At 41.1% G+C, this 19876-nt stretch overlaps 1 protein-coding gene and 1 long non-coding RNA gene across 4 annotated transcripts in view; one reads left to right on the forward strand and one right to left on the reverse strand.

The window, feature by feature from the left end:
• The window catches only part of ADGRD1 (adhesion G protein-coupled receptor D1), a 242164-nt gene that overhangs the window by 60695 nt on the left and 161593 nt on the right, over positions 1-19876 (reverse strand). For all 3 annotated transcript variants that reach the window (XM_084649372.1, XM_084649371.1, XM_084649373.1), the window contains 2 exons: positions 17937-18048; positions 9231-9384 (listed from right to left, as the gene is read on the reverse strand). In XM_084649372.1, coding sequence (XP_084505498.1) covers positions 9231-9384; positions 17937-18048 — 266 coding nt within the window. The remainder of the gene's footprint in view (positions 1-9230; positions 9385-17936; positions 18049-19876) is intronic.
• Positions 1-19876, forward strand: part of LOC311531722 — a 39394-nt gene that overhangs the window by 2897 nt on the left and 16621 nt on the right. Inside the window, exons 2-3 of the long non-coding RNA XR_014714267.1 lie at positions 708-817; positions 946-1077. This is a non-coding gene — a long non-coding RNA (uncharacterized lncRNA). The remainder of the gene's footprint in view (positions 1-707; positions 818-945; positions 1078-19876) is intronic.

The raw sequence follows: 19876 nt of genomic DNA on the forward strand, positions 1-19876 counted from the left end.
CCATATTAAGTATCCTCACACCTTCGTGTCAACTGTCGGGAATGGGCCATCTTGATTATCACTTGAAAAGTTTTTTTTTCCCTGCTGATAATAGCTCCTCTTAATTAATTAGCCTCTTACAATTGGTATGGGTACTTCCACCTTTTCATGTTCTCTGTATGTTTAAATATCTTCTTACTATATGTTTCATTCTATGCATCCGATGAAGCGGGCTGTAGCCCACGAAAGCTTATACTCAAATAAATTTGTTAGTCTCTAAGGTGCCACAAGTACTCCTGTTCTTATTTCTCCTATGTGCCTAGCTGAGGTGATGGCAATTAGAAATGCTGTCTTCATGGACAGGTGTGAGAGAGAGCAAGTTGCTATGGACTCAAAGGAAGGTCTAGTCAAAGCCCTGAGAACTAGGTTAAGGCCCTAGGTGTGAGCAGGTGATGTCTCATGTGGGAAGAGATTCCCAATGCCCTTAAGGAATCTACGCATCAGTGGGTAAGCAAACACCGAGTATCTGTCTACTACGAGATGTACCTTAAGAGAGCTGAGTGAGAGTTTTGACCTCTTGAGGTCTAAAATGTAGTGCAAAATCAGAGATAGGGAAGACGAGGTTGGGTCTATGTTTTTAGAATGACAACAAACTTGGAATCGTTTCCATTTTGTAGGTAGGTATGTTGAGTAGTCAGCTTTTGGCTGTGTTGCAACATGTCTTTCAGCTCCTCAGAGCATTGTGCCGCTAAGCCTTGGAACTAAGAAGGAGCCATGCCTGGAGATGGAAGACCCACAGGTTGGGGTGAAGGATCAGCCCATTGTTTTGAGAGAGCAGGTAAGGAATGGGCCAAAGAGGAACAGGAGGGCATGTTGCCATCTATGTCAGGTAAGGGAGCCAGACTTGTCATGGCCAGGAGGGGCAATCAGAATAACTCTCCCTTTGTCTTGTTGAATTTTCAACAGGACCTTCAATAAAAGAGGAAACTGGGAAAAGGCATACAAGAGGGTCCCGTCCCATGGGAGGATGAGGGCATCTCCCAGTGACTGTTTCCCCAGGCCAGCCCTGAAGCAGTAACGAGGACATTTCTTGTTCTGGTAAGTAGCAAAGAGATCAGTAGTCAGGGTTCCCCAAAGGGCGAATATATCTTGAAGGACCTCTGAGTTCAATACCCACTCATGGTCATGACAAAAATTCCAACCGAGACTGTCGGCTGTCACATTCTGTATGCCTAGTAGATAGCAAGCTGAGATGAGAACATTGTGGTGGATGCACCAATTCCAAAGTTTGAGTGCTTCCTTGCAGCAGGAGGGAGATCTGGCACCCCCTTGGCAATTTATGTAAAACATACAGGTCATATTACGACTATCATGACTTTTATGTGGGTGTTCTTGATGAAAGGCAGAAAGTGTGCACACGCATTCCTGAAAGCCCTTAGCTCCAAAAGAGTGCTATGGAAGGTCACTTCTTTGGAAGGCCATTTGCCCTGAACCTTGTGATTGTGTAGGTGAACTCCCCAGCCTATTAGGGAGGCATACATCCCAGGGTGGTGAGTCTGCATAGCAGGAGGAATGTCTCGCTTGTACTGCATCAAGGTTGGTGCTGATAAATTCCAGTTACTGTACCGGGGTTAGTGCACCGCTATAATGAAGAGAACCTTGGAGAATATCCTGGGTGGAGCAGTCTGTACTGATAATGGTCCTGCCCCAAAGGTAAACCATAGAAAACCTCCCGTACAATGGTTATATTGAGATATGGAAGTAGACTTCTTGTAGGTTGAGTGCTGGAAATCAATCTCCTTGCTCTAGAGCTGGAATAATGGCTGCCTCTTGTGTTCATCTTGAACATCTGCACCTTCCTGTATTTGTTTAATGCCTTTGGATCTAGAATGGGCCTCCAACTTCCCTTCGCCTTGGGGATCAGAAAACAATGAGAGTAAAACCCCTTGCTCCTGAGTTGCACCGGGACTGGTTCAGGGGCCCCTAGGCATAACAAATGATATATTTCCTGATGAAGTAGGTTCTCATGAGAAGGGTCCCTGGAAGGGGGATGGGGAAGAAGGGTTGGAATCAGGGAGGGACATTAATTGAATGGCATAACTCTTCAAAATTATCTCCAGAACCCACCTGTCAGAGGTGATATTATCCCAACTGCTGTGAAGTAGGGCCAGATGACTTCTGAAGGGGTGTGACAGGTGTGTAGGTGGCAGCTGATGTTGCAAGGTATAATTGTTCAGGCCCTCGACCAACCTGTCAAAAGTGCTTAGCAGAGGCGGTTTGAGAGGTTGCGGACTGCTTCTGCTTTTGAACCCTGGTCCTCTTACACTGTGGCTCGTAATAGCGTGGAGATGGTGGGTATTGAGGAGGTTGTGACCTGTGCTGTGGCTGAGAGATACATCTTCTCTTCCGTCCTGCAGTGATTCCCAGAGAGCGTAATGTGCTCCAGGAATCCTTCAGGATGTGGAGAGAAGAATCTGTCTTCTCCATGAAGAGTTTGGGCCCTTCAAACTGGAAGTCTTCTGCAGCTCTTTGGGCAATCCAGAAAGGTGTAGCCAAGAAGCCTACCTCAGTACCACTGTCATGGAGACCGAGCGGGCAGCTGTATCAGCTACATCCAGTGCTGTCTCTAGCACCAGTCTGGCTATTAACTGACCCACTCTAAGAATGGTCTGAAACTGTTCCTTTTGTGTTCCCGTAAATGTTCCAGAAATGCACTGAGTTTCCCATAATTAATGAAATTGTATTTGGCCATGACAATTTGGTAAAGTTGCCAACAAATACACCATCTTGCCAAGCCCGATCATATGGGGTCAATTTGGCATTATGTTGCTTGCTTCATGCATTAACCACATCCCTTGTGATGGATTTGTGTTGCAGACATTGAAACAGTCTGCCTCTTTGGGAGGGATGTAGTATTTTTTTTTCTTAATTATTTTTTGTTTCTCGTTGATGCAATGGAGGCTGGTGTCTGCCAGATGACTTTGGTAGGATCTAGAATCACCTCATTAATTGGGAGGGCGGTTGAGCAGGAAGTGAGGGGAATTCGCCCGCGCAGGGCTAGATAGCCGCAAGGGAGGGAGAGCACATGTGCAGGCTCAATGGACGCTGCTACCCAAAATCTCTGATTAGAGGCGCAGGGGTGCACATGCGCTTACAGTGAAGCACCCATTGGGACACTACTCAAAGAAGAAGCATATTTATTTCAAGCTCCTGGAAAGACCCATTTATTGCCTGGCTGGGAAAAGTATATTCTCTAATTTGTTTAGCAGGAGTAGAGTTAATCTCATCTGATACGATTTTTTTTCCCATTGGGTTATCCCAGCCCTAGAGAAGGGCGCTGGATCTAACTCAACCAAGTGGCAGCAAATAATCAACATTCAAATGGATGGAAACTAAATGCCCAATTCTAACTAGTAATCGAAGGGAAAAGAAAAATGCCTGCAATGCTGGGAACGGGTTAAGTACAACATGCCACTGTAGTAACATCCCACACAACAACCGATATCATCAATGTCTGACAAATGGGTGAGAGAGGGAAGGTGTTTTGAAAGTTTTGATATATTGATCTCTATGTTATCCTGAATCACCAAGGCAACAGAGCATTATTCCAACCAGTCTCTAGCTATTTTTAAAGGTATTCCCTTCTTAGAATCAATCATCTTTTGAATTACTGACAACTGTAGGTATCAAAGTAATTCTAGCGCTCTTTGGACTGATGAGAATACACAGAGACTTCAGATGATTCAGAACATTTGGTAACCTGTCTCTCTGCTGAATTCATTTTACTGAAGTAATTTCTCTCAGCCATCACAGAATATGGTAGGATATTTCTTGACATTCAATCCAGAGCTTACTTGTTCCCATCTCCTGTCAGATTTTGCCCCTAGTTTCAACTCTTCATTAATCCAGATGCTGCAAAACTGTACTCTCACAAGAGATTCAATGGGAATGCTGATGCAAGGACTATTTGCTTGGGTTTGTAAAAATCAGACCCACATTTTGCACACTCCAGGACCTATGAATGTGCAAAGGGTGGTCGTCTTCACATGTGAGATAAGACTGAAAGATGAAGACAGGGGCAACCTGCTTTGACTGGTCCAAGATGAGTCATCCTCTTCAACAGCTTTAATTCATTTTGGGTCAGTATCATGCTCCAGTTGGTGAAAAACTGGCCACAGCTGTCAGACATCAGGAAATTCACATACACAAATGTCTGAGGGCAACAGGCTAGTTTGCACTGCAGTGGTCAAAAGAGGTTCACTCACTTACGTGCTACAACTTCCACAGTTGAACACAGATTTGTATGAAGAGACAAAACCTTTATGGCTTCTACAGTAAATATTTATGGAGATGCAATATTTTGAAAACAAAATACTCAACAGGATTCAAAGTTTTCTGGTATTAAATTATACTGTTATACCAATGAGTTGTCCTGCTCCAAAATGGAAGTCTAGCAAGCAGATATCAACCAGTGAAAGTTTCTAAGAAGTCAGAAAAAGAAAGAGCAGCTGCTGTTGGGAGGAATAACACATTGTGATTCTTTTGACTAATAGAGATCCATTTTGGACTCTGCTTTTATGTCTCCAGTACAAGCATGACCACAGTTCAGTTCTTGATTTATCAATTTATCAAACACTTATTTCAGAGCCAAGTGTCTTTTCCCAGAGCTGAGAGGTCTTGGTTAAGATGTATAAAACCCTCATCAATTATATACTTCCTCCCTTGTGTTCATGAACACAACAACTCAAACTGAACCTCTATGTGCATTAATACATGAGCACACAGAACCATTAACACATTGCAAATGAAGGCAGTATTGACTGGCTTGAACATTTCCATCCACATGCAAAGTCAAGATGCCAATAATATGGGTTAGCAACTGATAGGTTCATTCGCATCACTCCTGTCCCTTTGATGGCCCTATTTGTTTAGTATGAAAGTGAGAGACTGCAATGTGAATAATACTCACACACACACAAGTTGGTCCAATAAAAGATATTACATCTCCTAGCACGTCCACCTTAATTCAAGCAGCAGTTACTTCAATAGTATTCCCTTTCTTCTTTGGCATTAAACCTCTCTGTTCCTACAGTATACTGTAGTTTCTATTCACTTTATAGTTCTGACACACTAATAAAATTTAAAATGATCTATATACTGAGGTCCACTAAGCAGCATCCATTATCCACTCAGTGAATACCAGAGCCAGATTACAGGCAGTGAATGGTATTCATAGCACAGACTATGAAAGTACCCACTGGAATTCATCAAGTGATAAATAGCCTGGGGTACACCTGACTAGTTAAATTATTTCAGGGCTGTTTTGACACATTTTCAACAATGACATGATGTCAAAAAGAAAAGAAAAACCCAACAGCCAATTCAAGTGCAGGTTTCTCTAAAGCAATACAAAACAATTTCCTAGCAACCTGATTTGTACTGACATTTACATTCCTTGGGAAGATTTCACTTGTCTCAGAACACTGTAGGATTGGCAGTCAAAATCTACCAATTTTAGAAACTGAGCTACCTGTAAAAAAAAATGTTCAATGCAAATTTTTCATGAGGGAATTTATCATTGTTGGATGCGCTCTTATCTGCTGTCTGCCTGAGTCTTAGCTACACTTCACAGGGGTCTATGCACAATCAGTGCATGCCAACATGTCTGACTTACACTCTATCTGCCAAGAACAACAACACTAGGAAAAAAATGCACAAAGGCCCTGTTCTAATATAGAACCTTCCACCATTTGTTCCCTAGTGAATTTTGTGTTGGATGTCTATTTACACTGCAAGTTCCTAGGCCCCAGGCCATGGGCCTAATCCTACAAACCTCTACTCAAGGCGTTTATTTATAAGTCATTGTGTATACACTGCAATAGGTTAGGCCACAGTGCAATAATTAGCATTTATTTAATTATAGCAGTCATATTGCAGTATTTCAGGTCACATTGCAATAGCCTGGGGCACACTCATGTGAGTTATCTTTGCTTGACAATAAGTGTTTGCAGACTTGGACACCATGGTTTTCCTGTGTTGGGTACACTACTGGGCAGACCACTGCCACTTTACAAATAATAAATGCTAATATTAAGCATAGGGGAGCAGGAAAAAAAGGCTAAACTTACATTTGTCTGTGATTTGTATGCATAAGAATGTATCTTCAAGCAGCAGTTAATGATTAATTATTTGTTAATTAACGTATCAAAGCTTATGCTGTAAGCCAATTCCCCTGTGAATGAGATTCATATCCTTATTCTTCATAATAATAGATATTTTAAAAAGCCTCTTCAAACAAGAACCATGTGAAACTTGCCAATTTCACTTCCCAACAGTTTGTAAGAACATTTTCTTAGATTTCGATCCATTTGGGTTTGCATTCCTGACATTAGGGGTTCAAAAATCTCAAATCAACTCTCAATCCAAAATTGCCAGGTTTCTCTCACATCAGCACTGAAAGAATGTGAACCACATGAATCTCATGTGATTTAAACCCCAGACCACAAATGAGCTCAGGTTTTCTTGTGATTGGGCCTAAATTCACACACATGATCTATGAACCCCAGTAAACCTGGTATAAGTTTGTAATAAAACCTGAAATGGGGGAGTTTTTCTTGGTGGTTCTTTGGTTTCTCTGAAAATATTTCACAGGATTTTGCTGATAACACTGTAGGACAGCTTTAAACTTTTTTGGAAAACAGCAGCTGTAAGATGCATGATTGGCATTGTAGACATGTAAATTGGTCATTCTTTAAGGAACACAACTCATTTAAACCAATCAGATTGAAGGATGCATTCCATAAGTCTGTACGTGACATTAATTCATAGAAAGTTGGCATGGAGAGATGGTGATTTGCACAGCTGTCATTAGTCAATAAAATCCCGTTAATTCCATTAACCGTCTTCATAGGAGGTAGGAGGTAGGTACAGTCAGGGACATCTTCCCAGCCCTAAGTTAAATTAAATTCAGCAAGTTTAACAAATCTGCTCTGAGGAGTGCAGACTTTTCCTTCAAATCAGGTACAGTATGGGCAGTCCACTAACAGCCAGATGAAGTAGCAAAGTAAGTTTAATTTCAAGATGCAAAAGGCTCGTACGCTTATAATTTATAAAGTGGAAAAGGTAACAGCAACAAACAATCTTTAGACAATCAGGTCAAACATGTATGAAAATGGAAATTCAGGGTCAATGGCTTAATGCACTATTGCATTCAACCATCCCTCTCTCTCTCTCTCTCTCTCTCAGAGCTCTTATCCCAAGGGTTCATATTCACCTGCAGATTCAGACTCAAAAAAAAACCTTACCTGAATTTGTTTTCCTGATTGTTGAATTCATTTTAGATCAGTTAGGAAAAGGACAAAGAATAGGATTTCTCCCTTTCTGTCTCTCTTTTGGTGGTTATTTCTCCTAAAAAAAGTCAGCTTAGATCCAGTTTCCAATGTGCAGTGAAGTTCTGTTTGTAACCGATGTTCCAGTTGGGGTGACTGATTCTATGTTTGTTTATTATTACGTGAGTCAATAGAACCACGGGGGGGGGGGGGGGAGGGCAGGGCGGAGAGACAATGTAGCACCATTGAGAAAGCTTGCGAAATGAAGCGATTTTCAAAAGATTGACTAGAAGTCAAACTTAGACAGTTTTGCTTGGAAGCTGACTCAAAATGAAAAATCGACTTCTATTTTCACCCAGACACAACAGTGAAGGCTGGCCAGTGAGGAACATTCATTGGCCATCAGCAGTGGAACCAAGTGGTGGTGGGAGTCACAGCTCACGCAAGCCAATTAAAGAACATTTGGAGAATGATAAGAAGAGCATTAAATGCCCCAACAACCAATAAGAGTGTTTGTTTTCTCCAAGGACATCCATTATCTAAAAGAGTCCCTGATTAGTTGGCATGTCCAATAAACACCAGCTGTTCTCCCTGGGATTTTCTCCAAGGCAACTGACAAAGCTATCAATGGATTTGATATTTCTAACCTTTTGCAGGGAGGCAAAGGGGGGCGGGGAGTCTTAACTAATTAATCTAGAGTTTGCTCCCCCAACATGATGGAGACCATGTTGCCCATGAATGTGTATCCAGAGGCACTTGGAAGAAAATTCGTTAGAAGAACATTTTTAAAAGGAAAAGAAAGTGATGAGCAGAATGAAAAGGTCATGCTGAAAAAACGTAAAGTAGGAGCAGCTGAAACATGTAAATGAATGGCATTGTTACTGCCAAGGCCTGCAGTGTGGAATAGGTGTTAAATATTCCAATTATGACTGCAGTAGGTTTGTATTATTGTTATAATTGGTTTTGAGTCAGCTTCCAAATGAATCAGTGGAGAAAAGATAATGCCTGTTTTAAAATATTTTTGAATTTATCCATAATGATATAGGTATTCCATTCTTTGTTATCTTTTCTCACGCCTCCTTTTGTCCCAGTATATCACTTTCTTTTCTTCTTCTAATTGTGGAGCTTTGCCAAGCATCATTCACATGTCTCCAAAACAATGAGAGCAAGATATCTTTTGTCTTGTGTAAAGAGTTTTGAATAAGATAGGCATAGTGGGCTGTTTTTATTCATTTCCCCATGCATGCAGCTCATATTTTGGATCCTGCATTTGAAAAAGTAGTGAATGGCCCTGCTCAGTATTCGTGAATCCTATGATCACATTTTTAGTCTTAAATCTGGGTTCTTATGTAGCCCCTTTCACATAAGGATGTTAAAGTGTATTATAATCATCCGCTAATGAAATCTCCTGAACGGTTATATCCATTTCACAGGTAGGGAAATAGGGGGGTACAGGGTGATGTTCCCAATGTCACAAAATGAGTAAGTGGCAGAACCAGAAATAGAACACTGGGGTATTGCAAGAGCCCCACTTAGTCCAATACTGGCTTTATGACTAAGGATCGAATCCAGCTCACAGAGAAGTCAAAGGAATTGATTCCATTTGCTTCTATGGGATTTGGATTAGAATCTATATACTTCAAAGTGTGGTCAGAAAAGATGCATCTTCCTACCTAACAGACCTGCTATTTGCAAAACAGACTGTGATCACTGTTACAGCTGCTTCCTTCTTTTGTCGATTTCAGAGACACTTTTAATATGAGAGATGGCACATCAGATAAAATCACATTGTACCATATTATTTAATGCTGTCCCAAAGTTCAGCTTTATCTGTACTATATAAATTCGGTGGCCAGGATTCATATATGACCTCTTATCGCAGGTTTAAAAGAGATGAGGATGAGATTGTTATTAAACACTTACCCCATCCAATCCCATAGTAGTATAAATGCTTGCTCTCTTCTGACCCAAACACTTTGATCACCATGCTGTAGAGATGAAATCCTTCCACCAGCATCCAAGCAAAAGCACTCAGGAAGAAGAAATGAAGGAGAATGGCCAAGATTTTGCAAGGCACCTACCATATGAAGCCAAAAAAAAAAAAAAAAAAATTAGTCAAAATTCTTGGTGAATTTTTTCCACGGTTTGGGTTTTTTGTGTTTTCACAGTAAACAAAAACACACACTAGAGTAAAAGGATAGTAAAGAAAAATAATAAAGCATTAGAGAGACAGCTTCAAAGTGACACATCTAAGGAGCCTATGCTGTAATCAGAAAAACTAGTTGCCAAACCCATTTGTACCAGATGGACTTAAGAGAACCAAACCACAGGCCTGTTTCTGCCTCTTCCCCCATAACATACCAATCATTCCCGCTGAAGTCAATGAGAGTTAGAGGCACTCGGCACACAGAATCAACTCCCCTGGTGAGGCAGTTCTAGAGACAACTGACTATGAGATAAATAGGAGATGTGGAAGCAAGGGGTGACATGACCTGTGGAAGGAGGAGGAGAAGCTGAATTTCTCCAAGGGTTTAGTGAAAGTCAGTGCATGTGGCTTTCAGGAGAAACCTCAACAAAGTGACAGATTTAACTCAGGTCCAGGTTTTTAAAAGCTATTTAGGTGTTTTGCTGTGTGCAGCATTACAACACCTAACTGATTTAGGAGCCTAAGTTTTATTTTCAAACATGATTTAGGCACTTAGGAGCCCAAATCCCACCGACTATCCTAAATCGGTTAGGCACTGCAATGCTAAGCACAGCAAGGCCTAAATACCTTTAAAACTCTGGGCCTTAGTTTCTAACTTTATCTTGCCAGTGAGTCCCTCCTTAGTCTGCTGTTCCTCATATTTAAAATAGGACATTTGGACTCAAACTTATTGTATTTCCAGTTGTGTCTGTCCCAATTAGCAATTCAGCAAGTCTCACAAGATTCTCCATTCACTCTATTACATGCTAAAAAGTGTCAGAATTGGCTTATAATGAGCCATAGTTGGGTCATGAGTTATAATTGACTTATGGTAGTCATCTAGCTTGTATTACGCACTTGCCTGTCCAATAGCAACAATTTGCCAGAGTAAGTTACAGTGGCCAGTGTACAAAGCCATATTTGCCGGAAATGGGTCTATGGCTACTGAGTTCTTTCAGACATCTCAAACACTCCTTGATGGTGTGTGTAGCAGAGTGAGCCAGAGAAATTCTGGGAAAAGGAAAAGTGATGACCATAGAGAAGGGTCCCACAGGGGAGGCTGCATTTTTGTGAATAATATAACGTTTAGAGCCCAGTTGGACACAGTAATATTCTCACAGGCCAACATGGCATCCAGAAAGTAGGAGAGTCCAACTTACGTAAAGAGAAATAGTAATTTCAGTTTTATCTATAAAATGCTTTGAAGATAAATGAATTCTTGACTAAGAAAGAAATGCCAGCGCTAGGAGTATGTAGCTGAACTAGAAGCATTCTTCTTAGGTCGTATTCAGCTGACTTAGACAATGTTCATGAGCGTCATACAGAATACAGGCAATATGAGCATGGGCTTTAATTGTCAACTTTCCCTAAGGGGCTGACACCATAACTGTTATCGCTGATTATTCCTCAAAGAGATACTTTTTGTGCCAAATCCCATAACTGCCTGTCTTATAAAAACAGCAAAACCTAATCCCTTGCTCTTCCCCACTCCTCATGTATGCACACAGCCCATTGCTCTTCCACCATTAATTGCTTTGCAAGGCTGTCCCATCATACCTAGTTTCTCTCGTTACATGGCCATCTGATAGATGTGGCTGCAGATTATTTACTGCAGGACACACTTGCTTCGTCTGCTTTAGGTTAAGGTATATTTTAGGCCTCCTTCTTGGAATAAATCCCAGATACATCTCCATATTGCATCTTTTCCAGCACACTGATGATGTCTGGATTGCTTTGCTTTGACAACGTTACTCAAAAAGCCCTTTAGACACCTACTGCATTTCACAGGGCCTTTGCTAGTTTACAACCCATTTAAGTGAGAAAACAAAAGAGCAGTTATTATTTTCTTTCCTAGTGTCCTTCCTTCACCTGGACAAAGCACACAGTCATGCTTCAATTGCCTGGATGCCTATGTGCGGAAATAACGTTGCCAATGGGAACCAGTCTGCTCTCTCCACTCCTTTCAAATGTAAATAAGCAGCTCCCTTTGTTGTATTAGCTTAGCTGCCATGTTGTGGCATTTCACCCTTTATGTGGGTGTGTAGAGACTTGATAATGTAATGAGAGTTGAACTCTCCTAGCCCTATCTGAGCTGCATTCTAGAGGTTCTACACTGGAGCAGGGACATAGTTCCTGTTTTTCTGATATACCAATAACAAATCCATAAAAACTCCACTGACTGCAACAAAATAACGGTGAATTTAACGGGTGTGAGATTGGTGTCTGACCCACTATTCTTTCAAGACACCCAAATCGGTATACAAACAAACAATACCACTAATACATAAGGAATTCTGAAATGTTTTGGTGACATTGGACCACAACTGGATCTGTTCATTGATGAAACCTACAAAAAATATCCTGGTTAAGTTCTTTATCATAATATCAGAGGCCAAACAATAACATGGAGTCCATTTAAATTCTACCTGATTTACACAAGAAAGCTGCCCCCACCCCCAAAAGAAAATAAATGCAACAGAAAACCAACCTACAATAGAGGCTAGATCTGTAAAATGTGAGCTATCCATTTGCTGCCCAGCCAACCAGATGTGTCAGAAACAGCAAGTGGCTGAGCGAAGCAAAACCAATGTGGAAGCAAAGGAAATTAAGACTGACGCAATCCATGGCTGCAGTATGAATACAGGTTCGTTTGGGCAACTTGTCTGAATCCAGCTTGTGATGGTGCTTCTAACTTGAGTGGCAGTTTTGTTACAGTACCAAAGAAAAACAACCAAAAAACCCACCACCATGAAAATGTGCTGTTTCTATATACTGCTATACTCCTCATTTGATCTTCAGTTTAGGTAGATGCCCGTAGGACGGTAGCCTAAGTAAAGGTAGTTGTTTTTTCCTCGTCTTGTGGACTCGCTTTATCCTTTCTTTCCTGTGTCTGTGGTTCAGTACTGCTCAGAGGAGCACAGAGTGAAAAACAGCTCAATATGCCACCTGCAGAACTTCAAACAATTGTTGATACACACTGGGTTTTGCCAGTAAAACATAAGGCTCTTTACTGCCTCTAGGTCACTGTAGACTTCATTTTATTTTGTGTAAATACATGTGCTTCTGCCTTACAAACATGCAGGTCTCTGGATGCTGCTGGATGCTGCTTCTTTTTTTTTTTTTTTGTAGCATGTGAAAACATAAATTTTTAATTTGTTTTAAAAATCCACTCTGGCTGCCACTGTTTGGATGGCAAAGATGCTTGATGTGCCTGTCAGTAGGAGAAAATATGGTATGTGCGGAAGTTATCATCTCTAAGAAAATGGCCCAGGTGACTTTAGGATTAATTCTGTACTGAGAGCTCTAGAACATATAATGCCACTCTATCCCTATTGTTTAAATCTTAGGGATTAAATTTTCTACAAGGAGCTAAATACATTTAAGGGAAAGAGTTCCTCTGTTTTATGGTTATAATGGAATTGACTAAACTTGTGCCCACCCTACGAAATTAATGTAGTAGAAATGGCAAATGGACAAGTAATGTAACTGAGATCTGCTTGATTGGCACAAACACTGGGCTACATGCAGCTCTCTTTGGTATCTAACTGAAGCACCCAGATTCCATGGTGGGTTAGAGAGATCCTGAATAAAATCCAAGGGCAGTGGTAATTTCAGGTATTGCTGCGTCATCTGTTGACATAATGCCACTCCCAGGCCTTTGCTGTACTTAGTTTGGCTACATGGACCTAACTGACACTTTATTTGAAAATATAAGAACATAAAAATATTCAAACCAATGGTCCATCTATCGCAGTATCCTGTCTTCTGACAGGTTTCAGAGTAACAGCCGTGTTAGTCTGTATTCGCAAAAAGAAAAGGAGTACTTGTGGCACCTTAGAGACTAACCAATTTATTTGAGCATAAGCTTTCGTGAGCTGTAGCTCACGAAAGCTTATGCTCAGATAAATTGGTTAGTCTCTAAGGTGCCACAAGTACTCCTTTTCTTTTTGTCTTCTGACAGTGGCCAGTGCCAGATGTTTCAAAAGGAATGAACAGAACAGGGCAATTTTGGGTGATTCCCCTAATATCCTGTCCCAGCTTCTTGGATTTGAAGGGTGAGAGACACCATTGTGTTGCATATAGGATTTATAGAAAATTTTTTGCCTTAACTAGATAGGCCCATCTCTAGCAGAAAGAGAAGATGAAGCAAACCACAGCACCGAGAGTAAATTCTCTCTCTCTTGTGCAGTATCCTCCAGCCCATGCAATTAAAATAGCAATTAAAGGTAATCAGTTTTAAAATTAGTAACCGCAGAATACTCAGTAAGTAAAAGCTTTCAAGGACACATGAATAATAAGAAGGATGAATTGTAACACCAAGGATCTTCCATCCAAACACAGCAACAAACGAAAACAATAATAATCATGTAGTTAATACTTACAAGGAGCTTTTCATCCATAGCTCTTAAAGATCTTTGTAATGATGCATACATATAATTATCCTTATTTTACTGGTGGGGAAACTGAAGCCCAGAGAGGCTACATACATTGGCTCAGGTCTCAGAGAAAGTAAATGGCAAAACCAGGAACAAATCCAGGCCTTAATTCATATGGTATATATGACATGCTGTTTCCTGTACTTTTAAATGGAGAAAAGACCCCTAACTGTTGTGGAGGCAGTGGCCATTTTGTGCTTGGCTGCAGCCATCTATAGAGGAGACAAGCACACTGTGCTCTCTTAGGGAGACTTTTTTCCTTGCTTTGTTGCTTTCTTAATATAAAATAAATATAATCTGGGTGACAGAATGAAAATGGCTGATATTTGTGCATGGAATAACATACCGTGTACTTGAAAGTTTTTACTTACTGCATATTCTGCTGTTATTAATTTTAAAATTGATTATTCTTAATTGCTATTTTAATTGTATGAGCTGGATGAAGAAAAAGAATAAGACCCCATTACTATAGCTCATCCATTAGATCGTAGGCGCCGACTGCCCCTTCTAGACTCACAAAAGGGGAAATTAAATAAATGTTGAAAAAAATTGTTGTAGGCGTTGGAAGGAAGAAAGGAATTATCTTGAAATTGGTTCACATCAATTCGCACCTTTAATTTCCCACTATCTAGAGCCCTGACTAACTAAAATAGGTGTGCTGGGAATACCTGAAGCTAAAAATACAAAGGAGAAAAGGAAAGTAAACTTGAGTAACAGTTTGACAGGCTGATTTCTCCCTTGCCCTAGATTATGTTTACATCAGGGCAAAGTGAGTGTACAGTACTACCCTTCTGATTTGGAAGCACTTCATGCCCATTTAAATGACGGCACAAAGCCCAGAGCATTGGAGAATCAAAGCCATAGGATGCAAATTTCCTCCTGCACCTACAGAGCTTCCGCTTAGAGACTGTCTGTAGGCAGAGTTGCTCCACTTTACTTAAGGGGTGATATTAAAGCAGTTCAGTTAAACCAGCATTGTTCTAATTCTGGTTTAAAGCAGGCTTAGTTCAGTTTAGCTCAAGTCAACTTGGAGAAGGTTTAAGCTAAATTGAAATACAGAACTCTTAAAATGAAATTAGTGTCTACACAGGAGTTTGCATCGGTTTCACTGAATAAGCTTAACTAAAGAGGTTTAATTAAACGATCCGCGTATGCGTGCAGACAGGGCCACAGTACCATAAGAGGCCAAGAGCTTGGTGAACATGGTCAGCTTTGGCAACAGCCACCCATAAAGAAGGAGCCTTCACCAGAAAGGCAACTGAGAATTCTTAGCATTTTAAAAGACTAGGTGGGGAGAGCAGGTGAGGAGCCAAAGGGCTTTTGTTCAAAACCCTGTATCAGTGGAAATTGCAAGAGAGAGACCATGACAATGAGATCATCTTTTTTGTCAATGTTGTTTTATTCCCTATATGTATTTTATTTCCCCCAAGACTGTCCTCTAGGTGAAGTTTTAGCAGCCTTCCTGATCTATTGAGCATTATTTTAGTGTGAGACTTCCCTTGTTTTCTATTTCAGATTGTATCACTGTTGCTGTTTTCTGCAGTCTGCATTTTATTTTCCATCTAAAGTTAAACCATTCGCTGTCATTTTCTCCCCAGCACCTTATCATGTTCACTCAGGACCTGCTAAGGTTTCAGCTGATAGGAAATTTGGGGTGAATTGTTCATTTTTCTTTCATGTTTTTATGTCAACCTTCACCCCTGAGCTGTGCACGTCAGGGGCTGACACATGGGTGGAAAGACAAATGCCATGGCTCCACAAATGACACTGCTCCTGAAAATCATCATCATCTAAAGCAAGGGTGCCAAGACATGAGAAACACAGGGCCATATTGGCAGATGTGGTGAGAGAAGGGCAGCATGGACCACTAGTGAGAAAAGTATAGCCCATGGACTATGCTTCCTTCCTTCCCTCCCTCCCACGGGGGGAGGGATAGCTTAGTGGTTTGAGCATTTGGCCTGCTAAACCCAGGGTTCTGAGTTCAATCCTTGAGGGGGCCATTTAGGGATCTCAGCTAAAAATTGGGGATTGGTCCTGCTTTGAGCAGGGGGTTGGACTAGATGACCTCTGAGGTCCCTTCCAACGCTGAGATTCTATGATGACTCCAGATGGTATGATATTAGAAATCAGGATTCCCTATATTCTATTCCTGGCTCTGCTATTGATTCACTGGGTGATCTTCTACTACTTTTTGTCCTCTCTGTGTTTGAGATCACTCTTCTGTAAAATGAAAATAAGGATACCCAGTTTTACAAAGTGCTTTTAGATCCTCAGATGAAAACTCTGTAAATGCCAGATATTAACAACTTACCAGAAGCCCACAGGATGCCAGTTGATTTGAATACAAATTTACCTATGTTTTGTGTTGCCCGAATGAAAAGCACACAACTCTCATATGTGCTTGTACTGAAAACAGAAAGAATGACAGATGAATAAGAACCTGCATGTTGGTTGTCAAAAGCAGTATGGTACAGCCGCTGATCTCCAAAGCAGCCAAGTTTTGTTCTATTAAAAATCTGAAGTGCTGTGGAACATTATCTAAAAATAAGATGTTGTTTTCTCCTGATGCAGGAGGGAATTTACATCTTAGGATCCTGTGTTAATTTTAAATAGCTTTTTTTAATAAAAGCCACAAACACAAGTACATCAATGGTAACAAATTACATGTTCTTCCTCTGGTGGGAAGCCAGATCTATTTGCTCATTACATCTGTTGTGGGTAACTTGGCACATCCCTATTATTCTGGTCTAACAAATGGTATCAGTCCTGATCCTGCAGCTGCTTGGAGCAAGGAACTTTTCATCTGCAGGATGTGTCCATAGACTGAAGACCAGTACATCTCAGAGTTCAATATGGCCCATAGTTTTAAATGAAAAGTTAGTACATTGCTTTCAAAGTCTTATAAGAACTTCAAGGTGGGAGCGGTCCCTTCCTGAAAACAGGTACACACCTACAATTGGTCAATTCAGTCCATACTCACAAAGCAGCACCCTCAAGTAATGCTCTCTACCATCTCTGCCTGGCTAAGAAACTCTGTCCCATATTGGTAGACGATGACCTGGCTTTGGTTATGCACACCTTCATCACCTTCCACCTGAACTACAACAATGCTTATACCTGGGGCAAGGAGCCATCAGCCCTTAGGAAACTCCAGCCAGTGCAGAACCCTGCAGCGCGTCTCTTCAGCAGCATGGCTATCCCAAGCACATCAAACCTGTCTTCACTCTCTGCACTGGTTTTCCATAGAATACTGAATCAAGTTTAAGGTCTTGGTCCTTATCTTCAATTTGCTCAAATTGCCTAAGGCCATGACAGCCAAAAAATCATCTAAAACTCCAGGATAAGGACTGTGGTCAACAATTATGTTCCTTAGCACAACAGAACTTTCTGCCACACAAGTAAAGCTCATCTGTGCAGGAGACAGAGCTTTCTCAGGAGCTAGTCCAAGACTGAAGAACTTAACTGCCACAGGAACTAGGACCACCAGAAACCTCAACTCTTTCCACTCAAAATGCAAGGGGCACTTCTTCAATTTTCCTTGTCTAATGCAATATGCACATACTGGGAAAAAATCCTACCTATACAAAATGCTACAGCACATGCAATTTCCTCCCTGGAGAGAAAGGATGAACCAAACGTGATAGATGTTAGTTAGATTAATTAATGCACTAAGGTGTTTGGACACTATGGTGATGAGGGCAGTATGAGAATCTAGGTAGAATGGAACAGAATAGAAATAGTTTCATACATTTGATGATCAGCATCTCTGTTTTTATTTTTCAAATGCCAAGCACGGACGGATGCAGAGATAAAATAGTTTGGGGGTATAAAAGCCTTTAACTTGCTTTGTCTTGTGCTGTGGGTTAGGATATTTGGCTTAGAGGTGTGTTTAAAATAAGAGAAAGGTTGTAATACACACAATCTTGCTCTTGGCATGCTATATTTACGTCCATGGAGGTGACTTGCCAAAAAAAAAAAAAAAGGCAAAATGTGCTTTTAAATACTTACCATTCCAGGGCTGAATTGAAAGCTGATGAGAAGCAGGATCTGAGCCACCAGGATGGCAAAGGACAGGTTGGCGTGGATGTGGTAGCGTTGATTACGCATGGTGCTGACAGATCTGGGTGAAGGAGGAAAGGCTTATGAGTAAAACAATATTCCAAGAAGCAGTAATACATTTATGATTTATTTGCATGGGGTTATTTTTTATGATGCGGTTTTGAGTCCTTTCTTCCTTCAGGATTAAGCTGTGTTTAATCAGGTTCCCCAATATGCTGACACAACACTGAACAAACCAAAAGGATCGAGGTGCACATTAAGTAGCTCTACTAGTAATGGGTGGAAGAGTATTAATAAAGAGCCCGATCCTGCAAGGTGCTGAGCACTGAAGGATGTCAGTGGGCACAGAGGCAGATCAGCACCTTGCAGAAGACCCTCCACATCTTGCAGAATCCAGCCCAAATGACATCACAGCTTGATTTTAACTTGTATTCAACACAAGCATTTTATGCCTATTTCAGTAGGAATGAGTGACCCTAAAAAGGCTCAGATTTAGGTTTGACTTGGATAAGATTGCCAGCTTCGGGGCAGGGCGGGCACTGTATCTTTCTGTGCATCTGTGCAATACCTAGCTCAGTGGGGCCCTGACCCTGGTGATGTCACCTGGGCATTAACACAATACAAAAAGTCTGAACCTTTCTCTCTTAGCTCTAGAAAAGCAGGCTGAAAATCCTAAGAGAACAACACACTTTCTTAAAAGTTTTCTGGCACTCTTGCTTCGTTTCCCAGCCACAACCAGGAAGTGAAAAACCTCCACTTGTCTGAATATTTCAGATCCTCAACATAATTTGATTCTAAAAAGAGAAGAAGATTTAGGGACAGCAGATTTTCTTATTTAATCCAATGCCTGCCAGTCCCTATCTATCAGTTTTAACCCTTTCAGTAACTGGGCTGGATGTTTGGCATCATGAATGATAGTACTGTCCGTACACAAAGATAGGCACTTCCATCTTTCCTACACATCTTGCCGCATTGCCAACTGCTCATGATGATACATCATATAATGCCTGCCACCAGATGACACAATGACACAGGCTAGGTGGAAAACAAGTACAGCTTTTTTGTCGTGTTGGCTTTTTTTGTCATCGTTTTAGCCAACACCCATTTAGAATATCAAGGGTTTATTGAAGAGACATAGAGGTCTGTCTATCTATGTCCTACAAGTAATTCAAAGACACGTAGCGTTGCACAGTGCCAGTGTCTTTCTAGTTATGAACTTCATGTAGACATAAACTGAAGCATCACCAATCCAGAAAGCAAGTAAGGCTGCAGCACTCTTAGACACTGGCCATCTGTTGCCAGTGTGTACAGAAGCTAAGAACTCAACAGATTCCACTCTGCTTAGCTCACAGCCATTTAAAACTAGTTTGCAACATTTCCCTTCAGTTGTCCAATGAGGTCCTGTCCTCCAGTAAAAACTAATCAAATTATTTTAAGTGACATGGCATGGTTTCAAAGAAATGCTATGTATGAATGGTGTAACTCAGCCTTGTGACTATAAGCTGTGTCCAAGCTCTTCTTTTAAGTCTTCTGATGTTTCCCGTTTCCCTATAGGCTCCACAGCCCTGGTGTCTTCCTGGGAGCTGTATGAAGTAACATAGCTCCTTTTCTTCCCAAACCTTCTTCCATCCGCTGTTCTGCTCTCACAGTCAGAAGCAGCGAGGGATCCATGGAGTAGATCTCCCACTAGCAAAGGTGCTGACTGCCCAAGAACACACATGTAGCCTTTGGAGCCCTTTGGAAACTGGTGTTTCCATGTGTTATATTATCATAGTGCCTCAGAGCTCCAGCTGGGAACAGTGCGTCCATGCATGGCCTCTCAGACCAGGAGACTTAGAAGGAATATCACAGTGTTGGAACAAACTAAACAAACATGACAGCTAGTGTTT

This window comes from Lepidochelys olivacea (assembly GCF_965140295.1).
Source record: "Lepidochelys olivacea isolate rLepOli2 genome assembly, chromosome: 15".
In the NCBI taxonomy this organism is placed as follows: domain Eukaryota; kingdom Metazoa; phylum Chordata; order Testudines; family Cheloniidae; genus Lepidochelys; species Lepidochelys olivacea.